This window comes from Crocodylus porosus, unplaced genomic scaffold (genome assembly GCF_001723895.1).
Source record: "Crocodylus porosus isolate Cpor-Errol unplaced genomic scaffold, CroPor_comp1, whole genome shotgun sequence".
NCBI classification, from domain to species: Eukaryota; Metazoa; Chordata; order Crocodylia; family Crocodylidae; genus Crocodylus; species Crocodylus porosus.
Genome location: NW_017728909.1, coordinates 73818924 through 73838382, shown reverse-complemented (window position 1 = coordinate 73838382; position 19459 = coordinate 73818924). Strand labels below are relative to the sequence as shown.

The window sequence follows — 19459 nt, the reverse complement described above, 5'->3', positions numbered from 1 at the left end:
GGGCCGCATGCGGCCCGCCAGGCCATTCTATCCAGCCCGTGGGTCCCCTAAAAAATTTAGAAAATTCATATATATCTGCCCCTGGCTGCCTGTCATGCAGCCCTCAATGGCTTGCCAAAACTCAGTAAGTGGCCCTCTGCCCGAAATAACTGCCAGCCCCTGCTATAATATGTGCTACAGAAAAGCCTAAAAATAGGTAGGGAACAGAATTTAAGACGCAGAAATCTAGGCTAGCCAAAAAGGTTATAAATCTGCTGAACTGGAAATATTAACTGAACTGGAACCAGAACCAGAACCAGCCTCTTTAAAAACAACTCTAGAGGGGACCCAGGGAAGTACAGGTCAGCAAGTCTAACATCTGCTACTGGCAAACTGGCTGAAGCAATAATTAAATAAAAGGACAGCTCAACACATGGATGAGCAGAGCTTGCTGGGATAAATCAGCATGGCTTTTCTAAATAAAGGTCCTGTCTCAGTAACCTGTTAAGAGTTCTTTGAGGGTATCAACAAGAATGGGGAGCAGGACGATCCAACTCATAAAGCATTTCTGAGCTTCAAAAAGCCTTTAACAAAAGTTCTGCATCAAAGGTTCTTAATGAAATATGTTTATCGTTGATTTATGGATCAGATCAGAAATTGGGTTAAGGATAGAAAAACAGAATTGGTATAAATGGTCAGTTTTCAGAATGAAAAGAAATAAACAGTGATCTCTGTTGGGACCAGTCTGTTTAATATAGTTATATATAACCTGGAAAGAGGTGAAAGCAGGGGGAGGGGGAAGGGAAGTGAAAGAGGGGAGGAGGGAAAAATAGCAAGGTGACTAAGTTTGCAGGTGACCAAAATATTCAGAGGGTAAAGGCTGAAGCAGACTTTGAAGAACAAGAACAGACTTTGAAGGACTGATCTTACAGAAGAGAGCAAATAGGCAACAACATGGCAAATTAAATTCAATGTTGATAAATATCATGCACATGTGAAAAAATAACCCCAAATATATGTAACAGGGCTGTTACCACACCAGAAAAAAATTGGATGTCACTGTGGATAGTTTGGTAAAACCATCAGCTCAGTGTTCAGCAGCCATCAAAGAGACAAATAAAGTGATAGGAATTATTAAGAATGGAATTGTGAACAAAGCAAAAAGTATCATTTTGCCCTTTTATTCAAGGTGTGGATGCACCACAGATTTATACTGGTGCCGTTTTGGTATCACACCTCAAAAACAATATATAAAACTAGAAAAGGTACAACGGAGAGCAACAAGGATGATCAGGAGAATGGGGGGCTTCCACATAAGGAGAAACTAAATAGGCTAGGATGTGTCAGATTTTAGAAGGGATGTTTGATGCCGGGGTATGACAGAGGTTTACAAAATATTAAACAGGGATTTCTTATTTACTGCCTTGTACAATACTAGAACTAGGGGACCTAAGCTGAAACTATTAGGTGGTAGGTTTAAAGTTAACAAAAGGAAGGTTTTGTTCTACATAGTGGGTACATCTACATGTGCAATTATTGAGACAAGAAACGCTGGAGCAGTTCAAGCCACAGTAAACTGCCCCTAAGTGCTGTGTTTGCATGTGCACTCAGAACAGCAGCAATCTGAGCCAGGATGGAGCAGGTCCCTGGCTGACTGGGTGCAATTTATGTCTGCGGTCACTGTCTATATGTGCATTTCAATTCAGTAAATCACTATGCTGTAAGATAGTACTGTGGTGGAGTTAATTATTTTACTGTAAGATAGTACTCTTATGGCAGAGTTAGCTTACTGTGTCTTAATATTAATGCATGTGTAGATGGTGGTGCTTTAATGCAAAGCTAATTAGTCTACTCTGCAGTAAAGTGCACATATAGATTCACACAGTAAGTAATTAACATGTGAAACTCATTACCCCAAGATGTCATGGAAGCTGGTAGCTTAAGTCCATTCAAAAGGGGAATGGTTCAATTCTTGGAGGAAAGGTCCATCATCATATAGGTATATATTCTACTAAACAGGATATTGTAGACAAAGAAGGCCTTCAAATTAGACCTTCCCAAACCTGTAAATACTGGAAGCTGCAATGGTGGAAGGAGCAGGGAACTGAAAATTCTGGATATGCCCTGTTCACTCTCCCCTTCACTATCTACTCTGTGAGGTAGGACACTAGGCTAGATAGACTTATGGTCTAAGTGGCTCATGGGAATGAACTGTCTGAAATGTCTGGGGTTATTTTTATTTTGCCATCAAAAAATTATAAAAATCACTGATGACAAACAGGATAAGGGAAACAAGCATTAAGAACACAGAACATACAGAAGTCTTTATCTGCCAAGCAGAATGACAAATGTCACATGAAATGCATTATGAAGGTTCTGGGTTTCAAGGAAAGGAAGCAAATGGCACCTACACTATTAATTCTCCTGAAATGTGTTTTAGTAAGGAATACAAACAAAATCTTTCAACACACCTACTCTTGTAAACATTATCATGTCCATCCATACAACTGAGAACTAAATGGTACTGAATAATGTTAGTATGCTACCTTATTCAGGGATTTCAGAAAAGGGAGTCTTTTTCTTAAGGAGATGAAGTGACTCTGTTGTATGCATTTTTTTCTACAAGAAAACACTGAATTCTACATGAAGAAAATGAAATGTCTGCCATTTGACTTTCATTATTGCGGTCTTGAACAAGCCATTTTCATCCAGCAAATACCTTGAGCAGGGCAGGTTCTTGGAAGCATTATTACAGAAGACTCATGATCTGTTGGAAGCGGCCGTAAAGAGACAAGCGAATACAAGGAACGATTAGACCTAAATAATGAAGACAAAGAAGTATTAAAAACCATTACTTTTTAAATAAGCATGCAAAGTAAGAATTTAAACAACATTTTTAGAATGTTTGATACCATTGAAATATAACAAATAGCTGAGTTTTTCTTCTTATGGTTAGAATTACTTGTCTTGAAAAAAGAAAGAAGTGGGGGGGGGGACTAAACTGCATAGAATCATAGAAAATTAGGGTTGGAAGGGACCTCAGGAGGTCGTGTAGTCCAACACTCTGCTCAAAGCAGCACTGTTCCCAACTAAATCATCCCAGCCAATGCTTTGTCTAGCCGGGTCCTAAAAACCTCCAAGGACAGAGTCCACAGCAACTCTGGGTAACTTGTTCCACTGTTTTACTACCCTCCTAGTGAGAAAATTCTTCCTAATATCAAACCTAAACTTCTCTTGCTGCAACTTGAGACTGCTGCATCTTGTTCTATCATCCATCACTTCTGAGAACAGTCCAGCTCCATCCTCTTTCAAACCACCCTTCAGATAGTTGAAGGCTTCTAATTAAATCCCCTCTCATTCTTCTCTTCTCTAGACTAAATAAGCCCAGTTCCCTCAGCCTCTCCTCATAAGTCATGCACCCCAGCCCCCTCAGCATTTCAGCTGCCCTCCCCAGACTCTAATTTTTCCTCATCCTTTCTGTAGTGAGGGGTCAAAAACTGAACTCAGTACTTCACATGTGGCCTCACCAGTGCTGAATAGAAGGAAAGAATCACTTCCCTTGACATGCTGGCAACTCTCCTATCAACGCAGCCCAGTATTCTATTAGCCTTCTTGGCATTCCTGGCAACAATGCCACCGTGTGGGCTCATATTCAGCTTACTGTCCACTGTAACCCCCAGGTCCTTTTTGGCAAAGCTGCTGCCCAGCCAGTCAGCCCCCAGCCTGTACTGGCGCGTGGGATTCCTCCATCCTAAGTGCAGGACTTTGCACTTGACCTTATTGAACCTTATGAGATTTCTTTTGGCCCAATCCTCCAATCTGTCTAGGTCACGTTGAATAGTAGCCCTATCCTCAAGTGTACCTACTACTCCCCCCAGCTTGATATCATCTGAAAAATGGCTGAGGGTGCACTCTATGCCATTTTCCAGGTTGCTGATGAAGATATTGAACAAAACTGGCCTCAGGACCAACCCACTTGATACTTGCTGCCAACTAGACATAGAGCCATCGATTACAGTCCATTCATCCAGTGTACTTCCTTAGGTTGCCTGTGAGAATGTTGTGGGAGACAAAAGCCTTGCTAAAATCAAGGTACACCACCTCTACTTGTCTCCCCATATCCACAGATCCAGTCATCTCATCATAGAACGCAATCAGGTTTGTCAGGTATGACCTGCCTGTGGTGAATCCATGACAACCGTTCCTAATCATCTTCTTCTCCTCCTCCAAATGCTTAGAAATGGATTCTCCGAGGATCTGTTCCATGATTATTCAAGGGACTGAGGTGAGGCTGACTGGTCTGTAGTTCCCTAGATTCTCCTTTTTCCCTTTCTTAAATATGGACACTATATTTGCCCTTTTCCTATAATCCAGGACATCTCCCAATTGCTATGAGTTTTCAAAGATGATGGCCAGTGGCTCTGCAATCACATCAGCCAACTTCCTCTGCACCAGCCCCATGGGCTTGTACATGTTCAGCTTTTCTAAACAGTCCCTAACCTGTTTTTTGCCACTGTTGGCTGCTCACCTCCTCCCCGAACTGTGCTGTCAGTTTGGTACAGTAGTCTGTGACATGACCTTGCCTGTGAAGACTTAAGTGGAAAAAGGCATTGAGTACTTCAGCTTTTTCTGCATCTTCTGTCAGTAGGTTGCCTCCTCCATTCAGTAAAAGACCCACACTTTCCCTGACTTTCCTCTTGTTACCAACATACTTGCAGAAAGCCTTCTTACTTTTCACATCTCTTGCTAGCTGCAACTCCAGCTGCACTTTGGCCTTCCTGACTTAATCCCTGCATGCTTAAGCAATACTCTTGTATTCCTCCTTAGTTGTTTGTCCAAGTTTTAATCTCTTAAAAGCTTCCTTTTTATAATACATTTTACTAAACTATTCCCTGCTAAGCCAAGGCTTCTTTAAAGTACAGCTAGCATTCCTGGACTCCTCTCCCCCTCAGTCTGGCTTCCCAGGGGATCCTGCCCATGAGTTCCCTGAGCAAAGTTAAAGTCTGCTTTTCTGAAGTCTGGGGTCCTTACTCTGCTCCTCTCCTTCCTTCCTTTCCTCAGAATCCTGAACTCAATCATTTTGTGGTCACCGCTGCCCAAGTTACTATCTATTAGTACATACACGATTTATTTTTCCCTGTTTGTGAGCAGCAGGTCAAGAAGAGCATGGCCCCTACTTGGCCTCTCCAGCACTTGCACCAAGAACTTGTTCCCAACACTTTCCAAAAACTCACTGGATTGCCTATTACCTGCTGTATTACCCTCCCAGCAGATGTCAGGGTGATTGAAGTCCCTCATGAGAACCAGGGCCTGTGATCTGGAAACTTCTGTTAGCTGTTTGAAGAAAGCCTCATCCTCTACTACCTCCACCACAACATCACCCTTGCTGCTGTCCCCACTGACCCTAACCCAGAGACTCTCAGCAGGCCTATCTCCAGTTTCATACTGGAGCTCTGAGCAATTATACAGCTCTTTTATATAAAGTGCAACTTCTCCTCTTCTCCCCTGCCTGTCCTTCCTGAACAGTTTGTACCCATCCATGACAGTGCTCCAGTCATGTGAGCTATCCCACCAAGCTTCTTATTCCAATCACATCAGAGTTCTGTGATCAGAATAACATCACAATTATTACAGAAAATGTCTTTAACTTGCTTTTGCTACAACTCCAATCTGTAATACAAGTTATGATGTAAAAGTTACTTCTGTCACTACCTGAAGTTTACCACATTTTAAATTTCCTGGCTTGGCTACCAAGGCACCATGGTCATGTCTATATTTCTCACTTACTGTGCCAGACAATGCTGCTCCACACTGCTTCCTGTGTTCTACTGGAAATCAGTGCAACTGAACAAAGTTACACTGCTATTGGCTTGGGAAATCAGTGCTGTTCAGCGAGCACCATTTTTTAAGCACTGCTAACTGGCATGGTAAGTGAATGGTATAACATGGCCTGTAACATCTGACTTAATTTTCGCAGTTTACCTATCTGATAAGCATGTTTAGGTTTAATGTTTAAGGTACTTTATATTTACTCTGCTTTAAAACCAATCTCACAAAGTAGTACCATTCCTGAACAATTCCTCTTCTGATTTCTAAAATCAGCAATAATGATTGGGAGGGGGTGGGTCTGTATCATCCAAGTTCTGGACAGGATATGATATTTCGCAATTTTGATGTTTATACCAGCAAAGAAGGCCTCTGGCTGGTATCATTCATTTTGTTTGGAGTACTCATTTAAAAGTTACACTAGAAAGTGGGCTATTTGCAAAACATAAACCACAATTATTTTTAAAATGTTTACTAACTAAACTATACTAGTAAATCATTCAAGTTTAGACAAAGCCTAGCATTAAAGGCTCCCAGATAAAACAATAACCAGATACACATGACCTGGATGACATGAAGGTATCTATCATAAGCAGTACAGCAGGCAGACAGGAAAGCACAATTGTGCATATGTTACATCTCAGTTGCACACCTAGAAGAGTCTTTCGGCCTCAGCCAGATTAGCAGAGTGGTAGAATGCAGAAAAATTCATAAAGTTAAATAAATAATAAATATAGCTTAAACCAACATGTGTAGGTCCAGTGTCAACATACTGGAGAAAAAACTTTATGTCACAATTCTCTATTTACAGATCATGGACAAAGTGATGTAAGAAATTTCTGTAATGTTATGCTGACATAGGAATACTTCTGAACACCTCTGAAAACTTATGCACTCACCACAGATAAATTCCAAGATCATCCACATGCGATGAAGCTAGAAAATCCCCTGTAGGAGACATGGTAATGCTGACAGCTGCCGAGTCTAGCAAGAAGGAATCTATGAGGCTACAAAGAGGGGAGAAAAATTATGAAAGACGTGATTTTCATACCTGTCGTCATTCTGAAAGCATACAATATTTCTTCTCATAACCTGTAGTTAACACTTTGTATTCTTAGATGGCACTCATTTTTGTATAGTTTGCGGCAATTATAACCATGCATTTGAAAGGCTTTCTAACTTTATCCTAACTATGCAGTTAGTCCAGTAAAAGATATCACCCAAAAAATCCTTGCCTCTAACTAACTTCAATAAATTTGGACAATAGGTTTGAATAATATATATTTAAAAATACCTCTGTGACAAAAAAGCATTTTCATGACAAAATACCAAGTGGTTTTAACCTTTCAATTTATTTTCATTCTCTCCAGCCAAGATGCCGCCACGGCTTGTCAATTCCCTCCACCTTACATAGCAGCACTTCTTGATCAAACACTGGTGTCAGAATCTGTGCATCAGTGACCTGCGCATGCTACTGTCTTTTGTTCTGACATTGTTTAGCACATATCATCTCACTGTACTTGGAAGCTCTGGTCCTCCAATTATAACATATACAAAGAAAAATCCAGCATCTGGGTGCTCTAACTGCTGTACAAAATCCAAGGGAGTATTTTTTTTTTTTTAAATACTTAAATCACTTTCTGCTATTAGTCTGGCACAATGTAGGGGAAAAAAACAAATGAAAAAGGCTAACTAGATAAAATATTTTAGTTCAATAACCTGTATTCTATGTTGTTGGAACGGTGCTGAATAACCACTATGAAAAATGTTTTATTACTCTCATAAATCACACTTGGCTGTAAAAGAAATATACTCCCATTGTCTTCTGATGGAAATATTTCCATCATATGACAAAAATTACATGACAAGTCCATTTTCTACAACACAACCTTAATTCAAAACCCACAACCAATGGTTAAATTGTGCCTACTAGGGTATCATATTAAGTTAGGATTTAACAGCACTTATTAAAAACACAACCAGGCTGAATCATTCAAAGTCTGATTTTTAAACATTGAAAAAACTGATTTTATGAAAACCACCTCTAAGTCCTAACTGACTATCACTTACTGTATTTACTCAAATACAAGACAAAATCCTCCCCTCCCTCCGCACCATCAGCATGGGGGGGAAAAAAGCCTCTCATTTTACATTTGCATACAAGGAAACCTCAGTAAACATAGGGAATTGGCCCTGTGATATATATCTTATATATGCATACATATGTTAGAAGGTAGAGAAGGGTACACTTCAATTTGAGCAGCTGGGAGCCACTCTAATTAAAGCACCTGCAGTGTCACATATATTCAGTGTCCTGTTCTTCAAAATAGCAGTGGGGGCACTTCAACTAAAGCTTGTTTGATAAGCTTTAGTTAAAGTGCCCCCAAGGCCACTTTGAAATGTGGAGATCCTGAATACATGTGACACAGAGGCTGCTGGAGTGCGTTAATTAGCATGCTGCAGTAGGCTCAAGGTAGACTCTGTTAACTGAGCCTGCTCCAAATGCATGCTAATTATCACGTCACAGCAGAGGTCCGTCAGTGGTAAGCCTGTGCAAAATTTTGCCCGGTGTTTCGTTTCGACTCATTTCTAGCTTGAAACAGTGAAACTGAAATGAAATGAAAGGCTTTGAAGCAGCCTCGAAATGAAACAAGGGCACTTGAAACATTTGAAGTTTTGAAGCTGGGCTTGCTTGCAGAAAAACAGAAGGTAAGGGGAGAGAGGGGGACGAGGGGGGAAAGACTGCTCTGATGTTGACTGTGTAGCTGACCAGTGACTGTGATCCTTCCCTGAGGTCCCTTCAAATCCCGGTGCTCTGGGGGAGGAACAGAAAACAGCTACACACACACACACACACACACACACACACACACACACACACACACACACAGTGTGTCACAAGTTTTGCTTGTCAGCAGCTTGAGGTACAGTTTCCCAGAAGCCTCTGTACCCATCTCCTTGAAATGTAACAGGATTTGTGGCCTCAGCAGGGGCTACCCTTCCTGCTGTTTTCATTCGAATCAGGCAAGAAATGATCAAGTTATAGGCAGTTTCTTGATTCCCCATTATAGCCTACGGGCAAAACAGTTTCTACAAAATGAAACTCGAAACGAAACAGTGCTGTTTCGCACAGCCCTAATAGGTGTCCATTAAACTGATCCCAAAAGCAGCATGTGTTCAGAAACAGAAATCAACTATGAAGTTGATTAAAAGCAGCCAACACTGAGTATGACCATAAAACACAAAGCCCATATTGGGCAAACTCTGACAGGAAGTATGTGTGTATGTGTGTGTCCTGTAAAACCAGGCAGGTGTTGCCTCTGCAGGGAACTGGCACTGGGCCTGGAGGTAGTGTAATACCAGGCTCGCACCAGGAAGGCCAGAGCCAGCCCTGACACCCTCCCCTTGGTACCAAAATCAATACATTTGACATGCTAATGGGAGCCCATTTTTTTTTAAAAGAAATTTTTCACGTTCTAAACCAAATAAGACAAATCAAAGCCAAATCCATGAGTCAGTCCAGAACCATAAGTGGCCCTACAACCGGCAAACATCCTCCACCCCCACCAGGGGCTTCAGATACTTCCAAATACTTTGGCAGGCCTAAGCCTGGAGGCTTGGGGTTCAGATGCCCCCAAGTTTTGCCTGCCCTCAGTCATATGGCCACAGGAGCAAGCTAGGGAAAAGCCTCCTATTTCCATAAATTAGGGTTGTAGCCCCAGCACCTCAGCAGGTACTAAACCATGCCAGAAGAACAGTTATCCCTGGGAATGCTTAAGGAAAACTGCCTTCTTAGATACAACGTGTTTCCCCTACCAGGTAAGTATAGGTTAGTGTAGCCTATCTGAGTAAGATATATGGTAGTGCCCATTGTGTGCAGTCTCCTTCAGTGCTGACTTTTTTCAAGTCATGGTGAGCCACTACGCTGAATATATTTCAACTTTCTCTTCACTCCCACAGCTGAGCTGTGCCTTTCTTTCCAATTTCCAATGAGTCTTGTTTTTTAAGCAGCCTTAAATGTCTAGCAAACATCACCGAACCGGGCCCCAAACAGCTTACCCAGAATCCCTCTGTTACCTCCTGTGACAGCTAAAAATTATGTCTGTGTGATAATGGTGCTTGCTGAAAGCTCTATGAAGATTAGATCAAGTGTTTCTCTGTCATCTGTTTAGATATTAAGCTATACGTTGTTGCTAAGAGCCTAATTAAAGCTTAAGATGTAGTAAGGCCTTGTATGAAGTGAGGCTTAGTAAATTTAGCAAAGACTTCAAGTAGTAAGGCCCTGTGGCATAGTTAAAATTAATCTTATCAAAAGAATGTAAGGCTTGTACTGCTATTGGTCAGTCTAAGGACAGTTGAAGTAAAAAGAATCTGAATGGCTGTAATTTATCAGCACAGGTCACAAATTATAAATTGGCTGGCACACACGGGAATCATTCAGAAGGAAGATACAGCTCTGTGAAATGGATTAATTAGCTGTTGACCTCGATTAGTGGGCCTGTGGATCTCAAGGAGCCCAAGTACTGAATATCAGGGTCCTTCCTCGTACCTCTTGGACAGCGCTGATCGGGGACGCCTGATTTCGCGAGCTTTGTGGAAAGAGAAACTTGTTGTACATCAGGCATCAGAGGGGACTGCTGATAAGTTGCCGACGTGAATTATTATTGTCTGTCATTATCTATCTTAGTATACTACACGTAGTCAAGCTTTTGTTAAGTCAATAAACCTTTCTTACCTTTCTACCCCCGACTACACTCTCAATCAATCCCGAACTCTCTGCAGGTGGCTGGGACAACCTCCTCTCTCAGCTTGTTGCATGTGATTAGTGTGGCCCACTCTCTGAGGTGAAGCTGGACCAGGTTGCCCTGCCTCTCATCTAAATATAAATTTTTAGATGATCCCAGGACTCATGATAAGAGCATCTGGTTCACGGGAAGGGTGGATCCTTTGGGGTTCAGGGGGAAGAAGGTACCTGAAGTACACACACATACTGAGCAATGCTGAGCTGTGGGGTCACTATGGCTTGAAACCCTGTTGTCTCTGGTGAAGACCAGCCAACGAACTGTATGGTAAATCATGAGCCTTTTGGCTTTGGACTCATGTCATGCATAGTGTACATTATATGTAAGTAGATTAAAGTGTGTTTATGGATCACCTATGCAAAAACTCGCAGCAGTTTCAAAACAGGTAAACTGCATCAATTTTGGATTAACTAAGTTTATGGGTACCTGTAATAATTTTCCTATATGCAATTTATGATAGGTATGTCTATTTCAAGGTCAGTATTTTTAAATTTGCCCCTTACTTCCAGGTGTTCAGAGAGCAGGGTCTGGCAGTATTCACAAACAAAATGGAGGAAAGAACTTATACTGCCTGCAATCTGGCTTGCACACCTGGGCTGCATTTGGCCTGCAAAGGAGTCCTGTGGTCTGGATCCAGTCTGGGGTACAAGTTGAGTTTTATACCCCTGGTTTTAGTTTTTTATGGCCCATCAAAAGAGTGGAAAAGCTACTAAAATTTCAACAAGTGCAGAATATGTTATACTGAAGTACTAGCATCTTTGTTTGATGTGTAGCACTATAGATCAGTATTTCCTAGAGCTGCGACTTGCAACTGGTAATTTCTGAAGATGCTTAAATATTTCATGAATTAAACAAATAAACAATTCTTGAATTCAGACATGAGAAAACTATACTTCATGTGAAACTGTTTTTTTTGAAGCCAGCCTGAGTAATCTCATCAGGAAAATTCAATCCCGACAAGTGTGAGCAACAACAGGGCACCACAGTCAACTAATATTTCTCCACCCTCCCAAGCATTTTAAAAACAATGCAAGTTAAAATAAGAATGGCAGAGCAGAAGGCGCCATCATACTATCAATCATTCTTAAGTTCATTTATGATTTCCACTTTTAAAATAAGAAATGTCACAGGAGTGTTTCTTTTCTCTTTCCACTTTAGCTAATGCACATTTCTATGACAGGCATGTAATAAAGTGACATCCATACTAGTAAGCATGCATACTTATTAGTACTTAAGCAAGTCTGCTTTAGTATTTTTATTGATTCAAGATTCAACTGTGAAATATTATTTCTGTAAAAAAAAATTATCAATACAATTAAAAATTACTGTATTTACAGTACCATCTATCCTGACATATTAGACACCTAAACTGGAGCACTAGGAAATATATACAAAAATAAACATATACATATATAAATATTTTGTTAATATTGTACACAACCTGACTCCTGTTCCAGAAAGCTGCAAGTTCCTCTGTTCTTCAAATGCCCTTGCCTTGCAATGCCCTATAAAACTTAGGAGCAACTAAGCTGCATGGACTAAATAAAGGTATTAGTCGTGTACCGATACATTGGTTTGATATTAGATCGGTACCGATATAAAGAGAATTGTCTATATTGGATATCGGCCTGATAATTTGGCCGATAAATGCCTGTGCTGCACACAGCCGCAACACAGCACACAGCAGAGCCAGCAGTGTGGAAAGCTGCCTCCAGCTGGTAAGTTGGAAGGGGAGGGGCGTGGGAGGGCAGATCAAATGTCCCCCGTGGTGAGGGAAGCAGCAGGCACTGCCCAGCCAGGGGGCAGGAAAGACAGAGGCAAGGCTCGTGGGGTGGGGGCAGCTCCTGCTGCTGCCTGTGCCCCGGAAGGACTTGGGGGGCAGGGCCTGTGCTCCCAGATCTGCATGGCACTGGGGCAGGTTGCAGCTCTGGGGTGAAGCTGGAGCCAGCACTGTGTGGGGCTCTTCTTGACAGGGGCTGGGGTCAGAGCAGGCTCTCGTGGTGCTGGGAGGAGGCTGCAGTCACCCCAAATTTCACCGCAGCTCTGCTCTGAGCCCTGCACTGTAGCCTGCCACCCAGCACAGCCCTGGCTTTTCCTAGTGGCTGGGTGGAAGCATGACATTCAGCTGGAGCTTCGGTGGGTGGCGGCACAGGACTGGTAGCTGCTGCCTCCTCCCAGTGCCGCTGGAGCCTGCTCTGACCCCAGCCCCCAGCAAGAAAAGTCCTGCACAATGCTAGCTCCAGGTCCACCCTGCAGCTGCAGCCCGCCCTGCGCAGATCTGGGGACACATGTCTCCCCACCTTCCCGGGGTTCATGCAGCAGCAGAGCTGCCCCCAACTCATGAACCATGCCTCCACCCCACCCCTCTGCCCTCCTGGGCAGTGCCTGCCTCTGCCCCTTCCTTCACTGTGGGAGGCACATCTCTTTCCTCCCCCCTCCCCTTCCATCATACTAGATTTACCAGCTGATGGCCGCTATACTGGATATCAGATCAGTATTGGCCGACATGCCTCCTTAAATATCAGCTATTGGTATCAGCCCCCAAAATCTGTATCAGTGCACCCTTAAAAGGTATTTTTTAACTGACATTAAACCTTCTAAATTGTAGCTGAATGAAAATAGCAAATTCACAACTTCTATTCATACATCTTCAAGCACTTGACTCAATTATTCTGTAAGATTTTAAACTGTTAGTCATTAAGAGATTCATAACAGGGACCAGGAAAATTAGAAAGAACTAGACAAAAGTTAGTTTTAAATATAACAAATATTAACTTGGAATTTCTTAGCCTATTTTATTTTATGACAAAACAACCCAACCAGTCTCTTTTACTGTGTTTTATACACATTATACTTGAAATTTATATTATACCTTCTGTTACAGATTTTAAATTGTCTTACCATCCAGATGGAAGGTCCCATGTCTTAATGGTGCAGTCCATTGATGCACTTATTAGCCAGCGACCATCAGGACTGAAAGCCTGCAATACATTTTATAGCTAAATGAGTACCTGTGGTATAAATGGCACACCTAATATATTTCCTTAGTTCACTAAGATAAAAATTAGGTCAACAGCTTCATCAAATAAGTAGGTGTCTAGCCAAAAGATACTTACAAACTTATTCAGGACAATTAAGGTAAGTAAAACAAGGCTGTAGGATATGGTATCCAACAGCCTGCATGGTTCTAAGCAATACTTGTAGATCCTTGTATGATACTGCTCAAAATGTAAAAAAGAACAATAAATAAGACGTTCTACACACCACAGCTGACACTTGGAATGCATTAGAACCTAAAGACAAATCCAAATGGTAGTTTAAAAGCAACCACCAATGTCATATTAGCAAACAATTCATTTATGCATGCTAAATATAAATATAGCTATGTAGTCCTCATACGTTTATGGACAACTGAACTACTGGATGAACACAATGGGCTCCAATAACCTAGCATCTATTTTTATTCTTTTCATCTTAGTAAAAATAAAGTTTCAATCAAAGTCTTTACGCAATATGAACTCTGGTAATTAAATTGCAATACTTATTTCTCTATTACCTTTTTAAATAATAAGCATTTTAAAATTTGCAAACCAAATTAATTTTTATACAAATATATGGAGACATCACTGCTGTTGTCAGATTACCCTTACATTTGTTGGCTTTTGTAGCGGAATACAATATAAATATTCAAAAAATATATTTATACCTTTTTATTTGCTATAAACTGGAATTTGCTATAAACATTACAGACACAGACACAGACACACACACACTATAAACAGGGATATCTATTTACAGAGTGAATTATTTTTTATTCCCCAGAGCAAGCAAGCATTTGATGTGTATAGTTACCATATCATTAATCTTTCCAAGGTGTCCGGAGAATTTCCTGACAATCTTTCTTGTTTCTACATCCAACACACTAATACTGAAGTCATCAGATGCAATTCCCAGAATACCACTGGCAAAAATAGTACATAACCAGAGTTAATACACAAAGATGAAACAGCAAATAATATTTTAGCATGAACTCTAAAAATGTTATGGCCTACTAAACATCTCTCAGAAAAACAGGATTCCATTGTCTACAAAACAAAAAACCTCTTTGCACGACTACTTTCAAATACTAAGGGAAAAAAAGATCTAGTTAGTGGTTCTAAAAAATATAGAAAAATAACTAACCTTGTATTTGAAACACCTGTACATTCTCACCTGTCTCTATGAAGAAGAATCCCACTGAGAGAAGATGCCAGATTAGTAGAATGAACTAGTTCTGTAGTTTTGAACTTCCAGAATTTAATTAATCCATCACTACCAGCTGTGATTGCCAACTGGTTTAATCCATCCACTGCTACCCCTCTAATAGCACCTTCGTGTGCTTTAAAAAAGAAGAAAAATTAATTTGCAGAGAATAAAGTGTATATTCTTAATCAGCACTTTCAAGTTTAAGTGGTACATAGCTTAATTGGTTTAGCAAAACTGACCTACATAAAGTGACACATCATACAGATCTATAGAACATGATATGCAAAAAAGTATTATATAAAAGAGAATTTAGATAGTACCACACAAACATCTTGAACAATGTATTCATTAAAGCAGTATGTTAGCTTTCATTAAAAATCCCAATTCTGAACTTGAGACTGGATGTATGAAGTTCTTTAAGGCACCTCAAGGTCTGCTGGTGCTATCTCACTACCCAGACAACCCAACAGCTCAGGTGGCCAATTCAAGAGCAACAAACCTAAGTACCGGGCTAGTTTATGATCTTTGTTAACTGCACATACACATGCGGTCCCTCCATTCTATTTGGAGCAGAGAGTACACTAATACATTAAGAATTTGATGCGAAGACAGAACTAGAAAAATCAGGTAAAGGAGGATCTGGTGTGCATGGTCACAAACCTAGTCAAAGCCAACAGTTTTCATTTTAGCTTTCAATCCTCTCACAATAACAAGTTTGTGTTCATAAAAATTAAGTTGATGTCAACCTCACAGTCATCCAACACAGCAGGACTGCTGCCCTCCTTCAATGCAGCAGTGATGGTGCTTTCGTTCACCCAGCAAAAGTAAGTCAACTCCAAAGTAAATGCAGTACAATACTGCTTGGAGAGCCATATTCTTTGATCTACTACAGAACCTATAAGAAGACTATTTCTTGGCAGCATGTTCATGCTGCTATTCTAATAGGATGCTATTTTTAAAAGAGTAACAATGTTCACCTTTTTCTTTACCATAACGTCCTCTGTGAATGCCAGACTGCATGTTGTATACATCTACGTGTCCAGTCGAAAGGCCAATTACAGCAAAGTTTCCACATGTGCTAATGTCAACTGCCTTTTAAAGGGGGAAAAAAAAAAAAAACCAAGAAAGGACCTTAAGACACAACACTCACTAACAAAAAAAGTAAAACATTTTTTACTTAAAAGTATTTTCTATTTAAAGTGTTGCAAGACACTTCATTTATTTCAAGAGAGGAAAACTTAAAAACATCTATTAGATCTTTCCTGAAGGTTTGCAAGAATTCGTGAGATAATAGCCTACGTTCTTCATCATATGGAAGAGAAATGCATAGCCGCTTTCTTGTCAGCTTTTATAAAAATGTGCAACATAGCAATAAGCATAAGCAAGAAGCTCAGAGAACACATATCCCTTCCTTTCTTGTGTCCTTGCAACAAGGTATTTAGTAAAATTTGCAGATTTGTTGGAATTTGACAGAGCTGAGCCACAAGTGTTTCTGCTAGGGCTTTGACCTGGTGACCTCTGGGCTGTCCACTGTGTGTCTTGGGGCCTGCACCACCACCACCTACTTTATTGGGTACATACAACTTTATCCCCTTATAAAGAGATTACTGTAGCATAAGGAAAGCAACCTGAAAAGTAAACCCTCATGCAATCCTCCAATGGATAACAGCTTGTCTGTACATATAATTTTCAAGTGTATTGACACCGTACACTTGATGTCAGTAGATGTAAAATGTATGAATCAGAAAGAGATTTTATGTTTAAGATCTTTCCTGCAGAACTTCAAAAACAAGAGTTGGGTCAGAGCACACAGAAATGAACAGATGTAATTCAAAAGGGTCTAATAAAAGAATCCTGCCTGCCTAGATCAACTGAGTAGCTGAAAAATAAATTATTTGGAAGCTTTTGGGTACCATCACCCTTCTTCAGGCATATGGAGTTTCTGCTGTTCCGACACTCCAAACAATGAGAGAAGCTAAAAGTGTGACAGGATGTCAATGAGACTGTAAATGGGTGAAATCAGGAAAAAAAGGGAAAAGCTGGGCATTTGGTTATAGCTGTTTTGGTCTAAGGACATAAGCAGGCAAGGTTCTTTGGGTACATGTGATACCTATTATTAGACTGAGTAGCTGGAAAAAAGTTCTTGGCAAGCTTTCAGGTGCAGTCACCCTTCATCAGGCATAGGAAGTCTCTGCTGTTCTGAGACTCCTAATTTCTACCTATTTACATTCTTGCTGACATCCTATCACACTTTTAGTTTCTCTCATTCCTTGGAGTCTCAGAACAGCAGGAACTCCCTGTGCCTGAAGAAAGGTGACTGTGTCTGAAAGCTTACTACTAATAAAAGACATTAAATCTACTTAAAGAACCTTGCCTGCCAAAGGTAGAGAAGGAAAGAGAGAGGGGAAAAAAGCCAAAGGTAGGCAAGGGAGACTCTACTGTAGTAGTTTTTGAAGGTAGAAAAGAGGCTGTCTATGAAATTCCTCTCCGATCTGTTTTAATTCTCAAAGGGAGCTTACAAAACACCTTTTGTAGACGATCCTACAAATGTCACTTCATAAATCTACTGGATACAAAAAAAATCACGGATTCAATATAGACATTAGATTTATGACACATTACAACCTGCCTGACATCTGATTCACCAGGTACCTGCCAGACCTGACCTTTTACACTTTTCTTTCCCGCCTTTCCTCCCCTCCCCTACTTTTCTACTCTTTGTCTTCCTAATTTCCAGCTATTTACTTTTTCACAGACAGCCTCTTTTTTACCTTGGAAGACTACTACTGTAGAGTCTCCTTTACTTACCTTTGGCTTTCTCTCCCTATCCCCTCAGTTCACCCCCTCCTTTCCCTTCTCTACCTTTTGCTTTCCTAATATCCACCTATTCACATTCTCACAGACATCCTGTCCAACTTTTAACTTCTTTTAGTCCTTAGAGTATCAGAACAACAGAGACTCCCTACGCTCAAAGAAAGGTGAGTGTTAGGGTAACACTGTATGGATTTTTGGGGAGCACTGGATTTGCAGCTGAATGAAGGCTTTACCTGTGGCCTAGCAAAAGCTGCTAACCACAAGGCAGGATGATAGCTAAGCCAGCCATTTGCTTATGCTAAGGAACCATCTTAACTGTGTCAACCATTTTCTGAGGAAAAAAAGCAGCAAGTGAATCTGTGAGAGTCTTGTGTGCTGTGAATGAGGTGATGTTTAGGAATGTGGAACATGAGACTAAAAAACAGACTGGAATGTGAAAAACAACATGTAATTGGTAACAGAATCCAAGATGAACATATGCAAAAAGGTGAATGGTGATTGGTGAAGAAGCCTCCAGAAACTTCCAGGTTTTGATCGAAGTCCGCCCATTGACCAAAGAGCAGGAGTCAAGGTCTTAGACATGCACTCACTCATAGCAAAGACATGTAAATGAGTGAAATGCATATGCAATTCCATGTTAATGAAACAAACAGTAAACAGAGGCGGAGCTTGAAATGGGAGGAGAAATGGGTGGAACATAGGAAGAGTGAGGGTACAGTGAATGTTAGTAAGTATAAACCAAAGTGTATAAATATGGGAAAAAACTACTGTTCACTGAAGCTCCCCGGTTTGTTGGTTTTTTGGGAGCTAGTCCAAAGCTGTCTCCATTTTGAATAAAGCTGTTGCGAGCAATGTGTGCTGGTGTTTGCCCCCTGCTTGCTTTGGCTAATGAGTAACAGGACCCGTGAGCAATTGGATCATTGTCCCCCTAGTCGTTGGGCGCTGCATGGAGTCGGGGTCTAACAGTGATTGTGCCTGAAAGCTGGAAAAAAGTTCTTTACAAACTACTCAGTTGGTCTAATAAAAGACAGAATATCACATCTATCCAAAGAACCTTGCTTGCCTATGTCTTTAGATCACCATGGGTACAACAAAAACCCATTCAAAAGGTTCTGATATTTAAGTAAATCCACCACATTTGTAACAGAAATGTATCTATTTTTTCAAAAATCTCAACAGGAGGGATTCAGCAAAGAAACCATGAAAATCTACCACCACAGATACAAAAAAATAAATACATACATACATACATAAAAAATCAGTGATGGCAAGAGGAGCTTTAGGAACTATTTAAGTGTCTAGAAAATTATATGCAAATAACTGGATTTCAGAAAATGAAGACTTGTAGGTACATTTCTGATTTAGACCAAAGAGTCAGAGGAGTGGCACTCTGAGGTGCTTTGGGTTAGAGTACAAGGCAGTCGAGGGGAGAGAGACTTAATGGTGGGGGTCTACTACAGACCTCCCAACCAGGTAGAAGAGCTTGACCAGGAATTCTTTGGTCAGCTCACAGAGGTAGTGGTAAGGATGTGGTAGTCATGGGGGACCTGAACTTCCCGGATATCTGCTGGGAGGAGCAGTCAGCCAGGTCTGACTGCTCACGTATGTTCTTAGACAGAGTGCAGGACCTCCACCTAACCCAGGAGGTGCACAGCCCCACGAGGGGGACACCTTGTTGGACCTAGTGCTGGCCACGGGTGATGACCTGGTGAGGGGGCTGCGGGTGCTCGACCACCTGGGCGACAGTGATCATCACCTGCTGGAATTTACCATCCAGCGTAAGGTGGCAAAGG

The 19459-nt window shown here is 41.0% G+C and overlaps 1 protein-coding gene across 1 annotated transcript in view; it reads right to left on the bottom strand.

The window, feature by feature from the left end:
* WDR36 (WD repeat domain 36) overlaps nucleotides 1–19459 on the bottom strand; it is a 59712-nt gene that overhangs the window by 6332 nt on the left and 33921 nt on the right. Inside the window, exons 12-19 of the mRNA XM_019531721.1 lie at nucleotides 19034–19064; nucleotides 15830–15944; nucleotides 14820–14985; nucleotides 14460–14568; nucleotides 13509–13588; nucleotides 6705–6812; nucleotides 2665–2796; nucleotides 2043–2058 (exon numbers count right to left, since the gene is read on the bottom strand). Of these exons, the coding sequence (XP_019387266.1) occupies nucleotides 2043–2058; nucleotides 2665–2796; nucleotides 6705–6812; nucleotides 13509–13588; nucleotides 14460–14568; nucleotides 14820–14985; nucleotides 15830–15944; nucleotides 19034–19064 (757 nt within the window). The remainder of the gene's footprint in view (nucleotides 1–2042; nucleotides 2059–2664; nucleotides 2797–6704; nucleotides 6813–13508; nucleotides 13589–14459; nucleotides 14569–14819; nucleotides 14986–15829; nucleotides 15945–19033; nucleotides 19065–19459) is intronic.